The sequence below is a fragment of the Leucopleurus acutus genome, assembly GCF_964270905.1.
Source record: "Leucopleurus acutus genome assembly, chromosome: 11".
Taxonomy (NCBI): domain Eukaryota; kingdom Metazoa; phylum Chordata; class Mammalia; order Artiodactyla; family Delphinidae; genus Leucopleurus; species Leucopleurus acutus.
Genome location: NC_139152.1, coordinates 42,088,840 through 42,104,087, shown reverse-complemented (window position 1 = coordinate 42,104,087; position 15,248 = coordinate 42,088,840). Strand labels below are relative to the sequence as shown.

General features: G+C 42.8%; 1 protein-coding gene across 3 annotated transcripts in view; it reads left to right on the top strand.

Moving 5' to 3' along the window:
* Positions 1-4,545: 4,545 nt before the first annotated feature.
* The window catches only part of TFCP2 (transcription factor CP2), a 50,161-nt gene continuing 39,458 nt past the window's right edge, over positions 4,546-15,248 (top strand). For all 3 annotated transcript variants that reach the window (XM_082850573.1, XM_082850572.1, XM_082850571.1), the window contains exon 1: positions 4,546-4,777. In XM_082850573.1, coding sequence (XP_082706699.1) covers positions 4,656-4,777 — 122 coding nt within the window. In that variant the 5' untranslated portion in view covers positions 4,546-4,655. The remainder of the gene's footprint in view (positions 4,778-15,248) is intronic.

Genomic DNA, 15,248 nt, shown 5'->3' with positions numbered 1-15,248 from the left:
TGCCCTGGGAGTAGCATATAGCCCAGGGCGTGTCCGTGGCAGTGGACATGCAGGAGGACACCATCTGTCCTGTGTCACGGCAGGAAAAAGCGGATGCACTGCTGCTCTAAATGAGGCCTGGCCATGCTTTCTTAGCTCCTCCTGCATCTAAATGTGTCTTCCCAAGGCTGGGCTAGAACTAAAGCATTTTTTCCTCTGCTGGAATGACGAGTTGGTCTTTCAGAGGAACAAGTCCAGGGGCAGAATGTTTGCAGGCTGAATTCCCCAGGCAGGGGGGTACAGGATGCCCCTGAAGTGTGCCCAAACCAGAGCTCACTGGCCTGATCTCTGCTCTTGTTTCCCCTACCACAGGGCCCCCAGAGAGCAGCAATGGCCCTGAGGTGGGTTTTTTGTTTTGTTTATATTTTTGTTTGGAGTAGCATCAGGTTCTGAAGGGAGTTGATATCAATTTTGTTTTGAAAGCACCTTTCTGGTTATCAGCCAGATCTCAGTGGCTCCCTTACCGTGGAAAGGCAGGAGAAAGGGCAGAAACGGCTTAACTGTTTGCATGTGTTTTGTTTGTTATTGTTTCAAAGACCAAAACTTTCTATGGCTTAATGAATTGGCTGGGGCCTTTGACCCTGCACTAATCAAGGCATTTTATCCAGGTGGGGTCCAGGGAGAGAATTCAGTCCAATGGGTTAAGGAACCCATTTGACTTTGGAATGAGAGACCCTGACATTTTTGTGTCCTTGGAAATCCAATCACCTTCCGATGCCTAGATTCCCTTCCTGTCTCCTAGGCCAGGCTCTGACGCTGACGTTCTGACTGATCCCGGACGTGGGACAAAGTCTGCTGAGAGCTGGAGTGAGGGGTCAGGAGGGGAGAATGGGGGAGAAGCACTTGATGTAGTTGTGTGGAATAAACAGTATTTTTTCTTTTGTACTGGTCTGCTTGTTTCTCTTCTACCTCTCAGGGTGATGTGAGGGAATCAGTGTCAGAGACCAGGGGAGGAGCTGGCTTTGCTGTCAGAGTCTGTGGCCGGGAAAATCCCATTGCAAGAGCATCAGTGCCCTGAACTCCTACTTCCCCGCCCAGGCCCTCCAGCCGGGACTCTCCTTATTGGGTGCAGGGTCAAGGGGATATGCCCTTTTTTTTTTTTTGCGGTATGCGGTCCTCTCACTGTTGTGGCCTCTCCCGTTGCGGAGCACAGGCTCCGGACGCGCAGGCTCAGCGGCCATGGCTCATGGGCCCAGCCGCTCCGCGGCACGTGGGATCTTCCCGGACCGGGGCACGAACCCGTGTCCCCTGCATTGGCAGGCAGACTCTCAACCACTGCGCCACCAGGGAAGCCCGGGGATGTGCCCTTTTTCCTTTTAGATCACCCCCTGATACCTAGGACCCCACAATTCCCTGCCAAGCCCACTTTCTAGCCCCTCTTCCCTGGGTCCTGATAATAGATTGTGCTGTTGGTGTATACACTCCTGGCCCAAGAGGTGACCGAGAGGCAGCTGTTTGTCAGAAAGCTGGGTGGATGGAGCTTGGCTGTGCAGACTGAATGCTGATACGTATACACAAAGCCCTTTTAAATGTGAGGGGGGGCTGCGAGGGGGAAGAGAAGGCAGGCTGCAGGCTGGGGGCCAGGACTGGGTCACATTCTAGCACAGAACATCAAGGAGTCTTAGAAGTCCAAATTCAAACCTGGCCTTCCCGGTCATTATGAAGGTATGCTTATCATGATAGGAGGCGAGAACAGTCACAATTAGGTTGATTATGCTTCATAAAAATTTAGATATATGGTAAGTGGGTCTTCCTTTGTGCTTTTCCCCAGGCCTGCAAATGTTATGGGCAGGCCTGCCACCTGAGCTCAGGGCTGGGAGAGCATGGCTGTAAAAAGGGTCTCTCCCTCCTAGGAGTAGGGTTCATGCCATGCTCCCCTGCAACCCTCCCTCCTCCCCACTCCACCTCCTTGGTACTGATGAGGTCTGGGCTACATAATCTAAACTGGTGACGACAAGGCATCACCTTTGATTCCACCCAACCGGCATTCCTGGGCCAGGCACTGTGCTGGGCTCTAGATCATGCTCCGCCCCCCTCCCCAACCCAAGGGACAAGAGATGCCTAAGACTCTGACATCAGGCTTGGGGATCAGAGGGGCTTTACAGCACTCGAAATAATGAGGCCCAAAATGACACAGAAGCCAGCACTCACCTCTGCATAGATCTCACAACCCTAATATTGGCTGTCCACACTAGACTGCAACCCCTCAGGACCGAGGCCAAGGGCACAGAGCAGGTGCTTGATAAACATCAGATAGATGACTGAATGCATTTGTACCCTCCCTTTCAAGGAAACAACAGGAGCTGAGTCCCTGACTTCACGCTACTGGGAGAAAGCAGGTACAGAGGCTTCAGCATCAGCGCTGCAAGGTTTGGACTGTGATGTGTGGGAGTGAATGGAATCTGGGCCGCAACTGGCCCTGAATGGAGAGAGGCATCTCCCAACAGCTCCCAGCAGAAGAGTCAGTGGAAGCTGTTACCACTGGCTCAGACCAGTTTGAGTGTGGTTCTTGGCAAACTGGCCCAGGAAATCTTTAAAGGAAGAGGGGTGGGTTTGTGGAGGGACTGCAGTTTCTATTCCCAAGTCTGGGATGTTCCTCTGGGCTCCTGAACCCAACTCCAATGGGTATGTGTGCAGGCTTCCCCACACCAAAAAGCATTTCTCAGGCACTAGCAGTGTGTCTGAGAGCCCAGTTCAATTCTGACATTACCTACCCAGAGATGGCATCAGATTCCACAGGTAAAGGGCTCAGTCCCAAAAGACTGCCCTATACTTCAGATGCCTTTTCTCCTAACTGCAGGGTCCATCAAAAAAGCCAGACTGGACCTCAAAGGCTTGCTGTCTGGAGTGTAGGAAGATGTGAAGAGTTAAAACTAGATAGTCACACATGAAAAGATGCTTAACATCACTAATTATTAGAGAAATGCAAATTAAAACTACAGTAAGGTATCACCTGACACCGGTCACAACGGCCATCACCAAAAAATCTACAAACAATAAATACTGGAGTGGGTGTGGAGAAAAGGAAACCCTCCTACACTGTTGGTGGGAATGTAAATTGGTACAACCATTATGGAGAACAGTATGGAGTTTCCTTAAAAAACTAAAAATAGAACTACCATATGATCCAGCAATCCCACTCCTGGGCATATACCTGGAGAAAACCGTAATTTGAAAAGATACATCCACCCCAATGTTCATTGCAGCACTATTTACAATAGCCAGGACATGGAAGCAACCTAAATGTCCATCAACAGAGGAATGGATAAATAAGATGTGATACAGGGATTCCCTGGTGGCACAGTGGTTGAGAGACCGCCTGCCGGTGCAGGGGACACGGATTCGTGCCCCGGTCCGGGAGTCTCCCACATGCCGCGGAGCGGCTGGGCCCGTGAGCCATGGCCGCTGAGCCTGCGCGTCCGGAGCCCGTGCTCCGCAACGGGAGAGGCCACAACAGTGAGACGCCCGCGTACCACAAAAAAAAAAAAAAAGACTATCCAGGGAAGTGGGACTGAAGCAGTCTTGACCCCGTTAAGAGGTGAGTTTTATGAGACAGTATTCCACGAGCAAACAAACGCTTGTTAGGAGCGTTTAGGTAAGTCAGCCAGGGTGTGGGTGTGGGTTCAATAAGACTAGAGCCAAAGCTCCACCCACGCCGTAGGGTGCTGACTCGCTTACTTAGCGGACGCCAGAACTCAGGTAGCCCCAAGGAGGGACGTTTGAAAGCACGCCGTTTCCTCTGCCAGATCCCCCCGCCCATCTCCCGCGGGCAGAGAGCCGTGGCGTAGCTAGCCTATCATCACTGCCGAGGCCGGCGAAGTCGCTTCTTCATTGGCTAGCGTCAGGGTGATACACGTTCTTCGGACCCGAGAAGGAAGAGGACGCCATGATTGGCTGGCGCTGGGGCGGTGGGCGGTGGAGGAACCTGGCGAGTCTGGGATTCAAGCCGGTGCTGAGCTTTCTCCACCCATGCTTTGAGGCCGTGGGGGGCTGCAGAGGGCTGGGAGTCGACTCAGCGGAAACCTGGATTTGGTTCTAAGAGCCGTGGGATTGAGAAGGGGTGACCGGAAGTGATTTTGGGACTGACCGGAAGCGAGGCCTGGAGGGGAAAGGGAGACTGGTTCCCGGGAGGGAGGGGGGGTTTCCCGCAGAAAGGGGCGGGGGGAAAAGGTGGGAAAGCGGCGTGGGCGCGCAGGGTAGGTAGCGGGTCGCTGCTGCTGGTCTGTTTAGAAAGCAGCGAGTGACCACCACGAGTTCAAGGGGAGAGCCCAAAGAGTGGGAGTGCGAGGAGTCCAGGGTTGCCTTTGGGCAGTCGGGAAGAGTGAAGCCAGAGGACCCTCGCGCGGCTCCGGAGAGCTGGGCGGGGGTGGAGGTGAGGGTGGGGGTGGGGGTAGGGATTTTTGGAAGTCAGGGCAGCCAAGAGCAAGGAGACAAGGGTGCGGGAGATTAGTTGTGTGGGCAGTGCGGGTGGGGCTTGGGGGCGGCTGGTGAGTACTGCGGGGGAGATCTTGGTTTGGAGTTTTCTACAGTCTTGCAGTCTTGCCCCCGTTGGGTAGAATCACACTGCTCGCCTTTGTACAAGAAACGGTGTCTCCTGAGGCAAGGAAGGAGCCAGGATGGCCTGGGCTCTGAAGCTGCCTCTGGCCGATGAGGTGATTGAATCCGGGCTGGTGCAGGACTTTGATGCTAGTCTTTCCGGGATCGGCCAGGAACTGGGTGCTGGTGCCTATAGCATGAGGTGAGTGAGATTTTCCCAGACCCTGCACCTTCTGAATAACAAAGGTAGGATAGAGAATAAGGGGGGAAAGGAGAGAGAGGTGTATAGAGTTAGAGAAGCTCTCAGTGGTTAGAGAAAACGAACTTGTTTCTTTTGTTGTTTTGAGTAGTGAGTATTGCGGTGGAAAGGGAAAAAGAGATTACAGGCAGTGTCAAGAATAGCCCTTGATTAGCAACCAGATGAATGTTGAGAGGCTTTTGTGCCAGTGTGGGTGACTTGGAGACTGTTGGTGTGTGTGCGCGTGTGGATAGGTTGCACTGGACTTGTGTGAAGAAGAGGCCACATTGAACATGTGAGAGGTGTTTAGGGAGTTGGGGCTTAATGATGAATGTTGGTTGACTGCTTATTGGGAGGAAATGTGAAACCTTTAATGAAGAAGTCCACACATCTGTATCTTAACCTGCTTTCAGGCTTTACTCAATTCTAGGGTTTCTGACTTTTGAAACATAAGCTGTGAAATGAAAAAGTGTCAAAAAGAGCTCTTAGATGCTTCTAGACCTTCATGTATCAAGCCAAATGTTGATAAGGAATAAAAATCTCCTTTGAAAGCAACATAACCTCCCATGTAATATATTTGCATGTGTTACCTACTTCATTCCCCCAGTATAGTTTGTTTCATTTACAAGATGTGTAAGAGCCATATCTGGAAATGTTGAAACATCTGCTTCTTAATGTTTGATGGAATATAATTGGGTTTCCAGATACATTGTAAGGCTTAATCTAAATGAGTCAAAGAGACTTTAGAATTTAGCACTTTAATTTGGTTTATGAGTTTATAGTGGGAGGATGCCTTTTATGGGGAAAATGGACAAATTTTGCATTGTGTTAGTGAGCTCCTTTGAGAGTTATAAAAGTGAACTTCCTTTCTTTAACTCTGCTAAGCCAAAGTGGAATTTCCTCACTGAAGTAAAATTATGAATTAGAACTTAATACTTCATCTTCAGGAATCTTTGCTTACAGTTAAAATAATAAAGACTATCCTTGAATGCATATTTTAGTGATTTTCAGGGAAATTTGAGTTCTATCATGCTCTTAGCATCTAGTGCTCTTAGCCTTGAGAAATTTAACTCTAATTTTGTCTGTCCTTGTTTACATAAATCTTACCATAAAAACAGAGATTAACTTGGTCTGAAAGTAAATGTCTTGACCCTGAACTTGCACGTCAGTATGTGACATAATAGTTGACAATTTATGCTGTTGTTCCTGTAAAGATTACTGCTGCAAAAAGTTTAGTTTTGTCTAGGTTATCAGAGTTAAGAATGGAGATAATTAAATGTAACAGTACTTGTTATAAAAATAGTCTGACATCAACAAACATTTGGGTATCAAATGGGTATGTGCTCTCTCTGCCATGCAACTTTACATTTATGAGTGCCTTCCTATTCATATCCTGCGTGGTCCTCACAAGTATTAGTAGAATGGCTTGCATATTTACACATTTGGAATTTTTTTTCAAGATCAAATCGACAAGAGTTTTCAAACATCACTTTACGTTTTCTCAACAGTGCAATGTGCAAAAATTTTTTTCTTTGCTCTCTTTCACCTTGCTCTTTTTCATGCACTTTACTGCTGTCATGATTCTCTTGTCTCTTACACACATTTAATTATTTGCATTAATTTGTGTTAATTAGATATTAAGTTAGTTCTCAAACTTTAGTGTTTATGAGAGTCATCTGGAAACTTATAAAAAATAGTTTACAGTTTCCCATCTTTGGTGATTGTGTGGGGCACAGACCAGAAATCTAATTTCTTTTTAAAATAAATTATTTTATTTTTGGCTGCATTGGCTCTTCGTTGCTGCACGTGGGCTTTTCTCTAGTTGTGGTGAGCGGGGGCTACTCTTCGTTGCGGTGTGCAGGCTTCTCATTGAGGTGGCTTCACTTGTTGTGGAGCGTGGGCTGTAGGTGCATGGACTTCAGGAGTTGTGGTTCGTGGGCTCAGTAGTTGTGGCTTGAGGGCTCTAGAATGCAGGCTCAGTAGTTGTGGCGCACGGGTTTAGTTGTTCCGCGGCAAGTAGGATCTTCCTGGACCAGGGCTCAAACCCACGTCCCTTGCATTGGCAGGTGGATTCCCAGCCACTGCGCCACAAGGGAATCCCTGATATTTTAAAAACAAGTTCTTAGATGATTTTGATGCACATAGTCCAGGGACCACATTTTGAGAAACACTGATTGGAGGAGTTTTTATACTCAAAGACAATGATTCTTTGCTCTCCCTGTTTCTTTTTTTAACTAAACCTGTGATTACTTTTCCTAAACCTTTTTTAGGGAAAATTTTCTCTTTTTGACAGCAATTTGTTTTGTAAAATATTTTCCCTAACGTATTTGTTTTACCTTGATTTGCTTCTACTGCATCTTATAATGGTTTTGCTTCACATCTATTGGTTTATATTTTATAAAAATTCATCTTAGCTGGATTCCTGTTTTTGATTCTTGATCTGCCATTGCATTCAGTGATTGTATTCTTTTCATAAGTGTTCCTTTAATAGTCTCCTTACTTTTATCCTTATGTTTTAATACATGGCACAAACTTTATATTTAAAATAAAGCAAATTCCATGAAAATATGCTGAGTGAAAGAAGCCAGTCACGAAAGACTACATATGATTCTGTTTCTTAGAAGTGTACAAAATAGGCAAATCTACAGAGACAGAAAGTAGATTAGTGGTTGACTGTAGGAGAGGAGGGAATGGGGAGTGACTGCTAATAGGTACCGGGGTTTTTTTGGGGGGGGGGCGCTGATAAAAATGTTTTAAATCTAAAGATTGCATAACTCTGACTACAGTAAAGACAATTAAATTGTACACTATAAATGGGTGAATTGTATGGTATATGAATTGTATCTCAATAAAGCTATTATTAAAAGAGTAAACATTAAAATTTTCTTAAAACGTTTTTCTTTCATTTTTTTAAGGTTGAGGTGGAATTCATATTACATACAGTTAACCATTTTAAAGTGAACAATTCAGTGGCATTTAGTATGTTCACAGTGTTGCACAACCACCACCTCTGTCTAGTTCCAAAACATTTTCATCACCCCAGAAGAAAGCCCTATACCTGTTAAACAATTGCTCCCCATTTCTCCCTCCCTCCTCTCCTTGGTGCCCAGTAACATGCGTTCTGTCTCTATGCGTTTACCTATTCTGGATTTCACATAAATGGAATCATATAATGTGTGACTTTTTGTGTCTGGCTTCTTTCACTGAGCCTAATGTTTCCGGGGTTCATCCGTGTTGTAGCATGTATCAATACTTCAGTAATTTTTTCCTTTTTGTGGCTGAATAATATGCCATCGTATGTATATATCACAATTTGTTTAACCATTCATCCACTGATGGACGACTATTACAAATAATGCCAACATAGCACTATGTTTATAAAGAAAATGTTTATAAACATTTGTGTTCAAGTTTCTGTGTAGACATTTTTTAATCTAAGTATAATTGACGCATAGCATTGTATTAGTTTCAGGTGTGCAACATAATGATTCCACGTTTGTATATGTTGTGAAATGATCACCACAATAAGTCTAGTTAACATTCATTACCATACATAGTTATAAAATTTTTTTTTCTTACGATGTGAACTTTTAAGGTTTAGTCTCTTAGCAGCTTTAAAATATGCAATACAATATTGTTTTTGTTTGTTTGTTTGTTTTTGCGGTATGCGGGCCTCTCACTGCTGTGGCCTCTCCCGCTGCGGAGCACAGGCTCCGGATTCGCAGGCTCAGCGGCCATGGCTCATGGGCCCAGCCGCTCCGCGGCATGTGGGATCCTCCCGGACTGGGGCACGAACCCGTGTCCCCTGCATCGGCAGGCGGACTCTCAACCACTGTGCCACCAGGGAAGCCCAATATTGTTAACTATATTCACCATGCTGTACTAGACGTATGTTTTCATTTCTTTTGGGTATATACCTAGGATTGGAATTTTTGAGCCATATGATAATGCTACACTTAACTTTTTAAATTTTATGTAACTTAAAGAGGTTTTGTTTGTTTGTTTGTTTTTAAAGAACAGTTTTAGGATCATAGCAATATTGAAAGGAAGGTATAGAAATTTCCTATATACCCCCAGCCTCTACACATGCATAGCCTCCCCTATTATCAACATCTTCCACCAGAGTGGTACACACTCTGTACCTACATTGGCACAGCATAATCACCCAAAATCCATAGTTTATCTTAGGGTTCACTCTTGGTATTGAATGTTCTGTAAGTTTGGACAAATATATGATGACATGTATCCATCAATGCAGTATCATCCAAAGTATTTTCACTGCCCTAAAAATCCTCTGTGCTCTGCTGATTCATTCACCCACGACTACCCCAACCCCTTGCTACCATTGATCTTTTCATTGTCTCCATAGTTTTGCCTGTCTGGAATGTCATATAACTGAAATCATACAGTATGTAGCCCTTTTCATATCTGCTTCTTTCACTTAGTAATATGCATTTGACGTTCCTTCATGTCTTTTTCATGGCTTGATAGCTCATTTTTTTTTTTTTTTTAGCACTGAATAATATATCATTGTCTGTATGTATCAGAGTTTATCCATTCACCACTGAAGGACATCTTTTTTTCTTTTAATAAATTTCTTTCTTTATTTTTGGCTGCATCAGGTCTTTGTTGCTGTGTGCGGGATTCGTCTAGTTGCGGCGAGTGGGGGGCTACTCTTCGTTGCAGTGTGCAGGCTTCTCATTGCAGTGGCTTCTCTTGTTGCGCAGCATGGGCTCTAGGAGCATGGGCTTCAGTAGTTGTGGCGCACGGGCTTAGTTGCTCCGTGGCATGTGGCATCTTCCCAGACCAGGGCTTGAAGCCATGTCCCCTGCATTGGCAGGTGGATTCTTAACCACTGTACCACCAGGGAAACCCTGAAGGACATCTTGGTTGCTTCCAAGTTTTGGCATTATTAAATAAAACTGTTATAAACATCTCTGCGCAGATTTTTGTGTGCAGATACTTTTCATCTTCTTTGGGTAAATACCAAGAAATGGCATTGCTGGATCATATGGTATAAGTATGTTTAGTTTTGTAGAAAACTGCCAAACTGTCCTCCAAAGTGGCTGTACCATTTTGCATTCCTACCAGCAATGAGTGAGAGTTCCTGTGTTACTCCACATCTTCTCAGGATGTGGTGGTGTCACTGTTCTGGATTATGGCCATTGTAAAAGGTGTGTAGTGTATGCTTAACTTTTTCAAGAACTGCCAAGCAGTTTTGCACAGCAGCTGAACCATGTTACATTCTCACCAGCAATGTACAAGGGTTCATACTTCTCTACATCCTTACCAACATTTGTCGTTTTCTGTTTTTTATTAAAGTCATCCTAGTGAGTGTGAAGTAGTATCTGTTATTATTTGTTCTACATTTCCTTGATGACCATGATGTTGACATCTTTTCATCTGCTTGTTGGCCATTTGTATATCTTCTTTGGAGAAGTGTCTCTTCAAGTCCTTTGCCCGGTTTTAAATTGGGTTGTTGTCCTTTTGTTGTTGAGCTGTAAGGGTTTTTTATATATTCTGGTTACTAGATCATTATCAGATATATGGTTTGTAGATACTTTCTCCCATTCTGCAGGTTGTCTTTTCACATTCTTGATAATGTCCTTTGTTTGATTCACAAAAGTTTAATTTTGATGAAGTCCAATTTATCTATTCTTTTTGTTGCTAAAAGTTTTTCAATTTTATCTTTTTAAGGAACTGACTTTTGGTTTTGATCCTCTGCTACTTAAAAAACAATATTTATTTACTTATTTGGCTGTGTTAGGTCTTAGTTGTGGCACATGGGATCCTCGTTGAGGCATGCGGCATCTTTCGTCGTGGTGTGTGGGTTCCAGAGCACACAGGCTCAGTAGTTGCAGCGCGTGGGCTCTCTGGTTGTGGTGTGCAGGCTCTAGAGTGTGCAGGCTCAGTAGTTGTGACACATGGGCTTAGTTGCCCCGCAGCATGTGGGATCTTAGTGCCCCAACCAGGGATCAAACCCGTGTTCCCTGCATTGGAAGGTGGATTCTCAACCACTGGACCACCAGGGAAGTCCCCTCTACTATCTTTTAAATTCTCTATTTTTTCCTGCTCATCTTTGTTATTTCCTTCTTTCTGCTAGTTTTGGATTTAGTTTGCTCTTTTTCTAGTCCCTTAAGATGTAAAGTTAGTTTATTTGATTTGAGGTCTTTCTTCCTTTTTTATGTGGGTATTTACAGCTATAAAATTCCCCTTAAGTACTGCTTTCACTGTGTCCCATAAGTTTTAGTATGTTGTGATTTCATTTTCATTTGTCTCAAAGTATTTTTAAATTTCCCTAGTGATTTCTTCTTTCATCCATTAGTTGTTTAAGAGTGAGCTTAAAAAAAAAAAAACTGAGCTAATTTCCATGTATTTGCAAAATTTCCAGCTTTCCTTATTTTACTGATTTCTAGCTTTCTTCCATTGTGTTCAGAGAAGATAGTTTGTATGATTTTGCTCTTTTTAAACTTACTGAAAATTGGTTTATGGCCTAACGTGGTCTCTCCTGGAGAATGTTTTATGTGTCCTTGAGAAGATAATATATTCTGCTATTGTTGGGTGGAGTGTTGTTCTGTATATGTCTGTTAGGCCTGATTGGTTTATAGTGTTGTTCAAATCCTTTGTTACCTTATTGATATTCTGTCCAGATGTCCCACTCATTATTTAAAGTAGGGTATTGAAGTCCTCAATGATAGAAATGTCTATTTATCTCTTCAATTCTATCAGTGTTTTAGATTCTTATTTTGGGGGGCTCTGTTGTTTGGGTGTGTACATGTTTATAGTTATTCTGTCTGCTTGATAAATTGGCCTTTTAAATCAATATAAAATGTCTTTTGTGTGTGTCTCTCTTTTTTTTCTTTGTGTCTCTTGTAACAATTTATGACTTAAGTTCTATTTTGTCTGATACTTGTATAGTCACTCCAGCTCTCTTTTGTTTACTATTTGCATGGAATATTTTCATTTTATTTTCATTTTCACCCTATTGTGTGCTGTATCTAAAGTGAGTCTTTGTAAGCAGCATGTGGTTGGCCTTTTTTTCCTTACATCTTTTCTGCCAATCTGTGTCTTTAATTGGTCAGTTAACCCATTTGTACTTAAAGTGATTAGTGATAATGAAGGACTTATTTCTGCCATTGATAGTTTTCTATATGTCATATCTTTTTTTGTTTCTCAATTCCTCCAATATGGCCTTCTTTTGTATTCGATTTTTTTCTGTTGTACCATTTTGTTTCCCTCTTCATTTTCTTTTTTGTATATTTTTAAAGTTACTTTCTTAGTGATTACCTTGGGAATTACAGTTAATATCTTGAGTTTATAGCAATCTAATTTGAAATGATGCCAACTTAGCTTCATGAGCATACATTAAACTACATTTATTGTGGTGATCATTTTGCAGTATATATGAATATCAAATCATTATGTTGTATACCTGAAACTAATATAATGTTGTATATCAGTTATATCTCAATTAATAAAAAAGAGCATACATTAATTCCATTTCCCCTCTTTATGTTGTTATTGTCACAAACTACATCTTTATGCATCATGTACCTGTTACTGTAGATTTATAATTATTATTTTATGCATTTGTCTTTTAAATCATATAAGAAACAAATAGAGGAGTTACATACCAAAAATACGGTGTACTATCTTGTGTATTTATTTATATAAACTTTGTAATGATCTTTTTTAAAATATGAAATCATTAAATTTTATTTTATATTGGGGTATGGTTGACTTACAGTGTTGTGTTTCAGGTGTACAGCAAAGTAGTTCAGTTATACATATACATATATCCATTCTTTTTCAGATTCTTTTCCCATATAGGTTATTACAGAATATCGAATAGAGTTCTCTGTGCTATACAGTAGGTCCTTGCTGATTATCTGTTTTATATATAGTAGTGTATATATGTTAATCTGAAACTCCTAATTTATCCCTCCCCCCACCTTTCCCCTTTGGTCACCATAAGTTTGTTTTTGAAGTCTGGGAGTCTGTTTCTGTTTTGTAAATAAGTTCATTTGTGTCATCTTTCTAGATATCATATGATATTTGTCTTTCTCTGTCTGACTTACTTTGCTTAGTATGGTAATCTCTAGGTCCATTCATGTTGCTGCAGATGGCATTATTTAATTCTTTATTATGGCTGAGTAATATTCCATTGTGTATATGTACCACATCATCTTTAACTATTCCTCTGTTGCTTCCATGTCCTGGCTATTGTAAATAGTGCTGCAGTGAACATTGGGGTGCATGTGTCTTTTTGAATTATGGTTTCCTCTGGATATATGCCCAGGAGTGGGATTGCTGGATCATATGGTAGTTCTATTTTTAGTTTGTTCAGGAACCTCCATAGTATTCTCCATAGTGATTGTACCAATTTACATTCCCACCAACAGTGTAGGAGGGTTCCCTTTACTCCACACCCTCTCTGACATTTATTGTTTGTATACTTTTGATGATATAATGATCCTTATTTTTTTGTATGACTTTGAGTTACCACTTAGTATTCTTTCATTTTAGCCTTTCCCTTTCATTTCCCTTTAGTATTTCTTATAGGGCAGGTGAACTGGTGATGAATTCCCTTAGCTTTTGTTGAGGAATGTCTTGATTTCTCTTTTATTTTAGAGTTCTTTTTTTTTAAAAACATTTCCCACGTATGGCTATTTATTTTTTGGGTCTTTATTGCTGCATTGGGTCTTTGTTGCTGTGTGCGGGCTTTCTCTAGTTGCAGCGAGCAGGGGCTACTCTTCTTTGCAGTGCACGGGCTTCTCATTGTGGGCTGGCTTCTCTTGTTGCGGAGCACGGGCTCTAGGTGCATGGGCTTTAGGCGCATGGGCTTCAGGTGCATGGGCTTCAGACACATGGGCTTCAGTAGTTGTGGCATGTGGGCTCAGTAGTTGTGGCTCGCAGGTTGTAGCATGCAGGCTCAGCAGCTGTGGTGCACGGGCTTAGTTGGTCTGCAGCATGTGGGATCTTCCCAGACCAGGGCTCAAACCTGTGTCCCCTGCACAGGTGGATTGGCAAGTGGATTCTTAACCACTGCACCACCAGGTAAGTCCTATTTTAGAATTTTCGGTTGATAGTTTTTACCTTCAGCACTTTAAATGTATCATCCCCGGCCTTCTGGCCTCTATGGTTTCTGATGAGATATTGGCTGTTAATCTCATTGAGGGTCCCTCATATATGATGAGTTACTTCCTTTCTGTTGCTTTGAATATTCTCTTTGTTTTTCACCAGTTTGAATATAATGCACTCGGTGTGGAATTCTTTAGATTTATCCTGTTGAAGTTTGTTGAGCTTCTTGGATGTGTAGATTCATGTCTTTCATCTATTTGGACTGTTTTTGATGATTTTTTTCTTAAAATTTTTTTTTTTCCTCTTTTCTTCCTGGGACTCCCAGAATATGTGTGTTCATACATATGATGGTGTACCATAGGCCCTTTACACTCTGTTCATTTTTCTTTTTCTTTGTTTTTTTTTGGTCATGCCACATGGCATACAAGATCCTAGTTCCCCAACCAGGGATTGAACCTGCACCCGCTGCAGTGGGAGCATGGAGTCTTAACCACTGGACTGCCAGGGAAGGCCCTCTTCATTCTTTTTTTAAAAATTTATTTAATTTTATTTAATTTTAATTATTTTAAAAATATTTATGTATTTATTTATTTTGGCTGCACTGGGTCTTAGTTGTGTCATGTGGGATCTTTTAGTTGCAACATGCAGACTTCTTAGCTGCAGCATGCAGACTCTTAGTTGCTGCACGTGGGCTTCTTAGTTGCAGCATGCGGACTTCTTAGTTGTGGCATGCGAACTCTTAGTTGCAGCGTGCATGCGGGATCTAGTTCCCCAACCAGGGATCAAACCTGGGTCCCCTGCATTGGGAGCGTGGAGTCTTACCCACTGGGCCACCAGGGAAGTCCCTTCATTTTTCTTTGTGCTCCTCAGCCTGAGTAATTTCTTTCTTTCTTTTTTTTTTTTTAAAACAGAGTCTCGGGCTTCCCTGGTGGCGCAGTGGTTGAGAGTCCGCCTGCCGATGCAGGGGACGCGGGTTCATGTCCCAGTCCGGGAAGATCCCACATGCCGCGGAGCGGCTGGGCCTGTGGGCCATGGCTGCTGAGCCTGTGCATCCAGAGCCTGTGCTCCGCAACGGGAGAGGCCACAACAGTGAGAGGCCCACATACCGCAAAAAAAAAAAAAAACAAAAAAAAAAACAGAGTCTCAAAGAGATATTTATACACCCATGTTCATGACAGCACTATTCGCAATAGCCAAATATCAGAAGTTACCCAAGGCTCCATGGACAGATGAATGGATAAACAAAATGTGATATATATACACTACTATATATAAAATAGATAACTAATAAGGACCTATGGTATAGCACAGGGAACTCTGCTCAATACTCTATAATTCAGTCTGAGTAATTTCA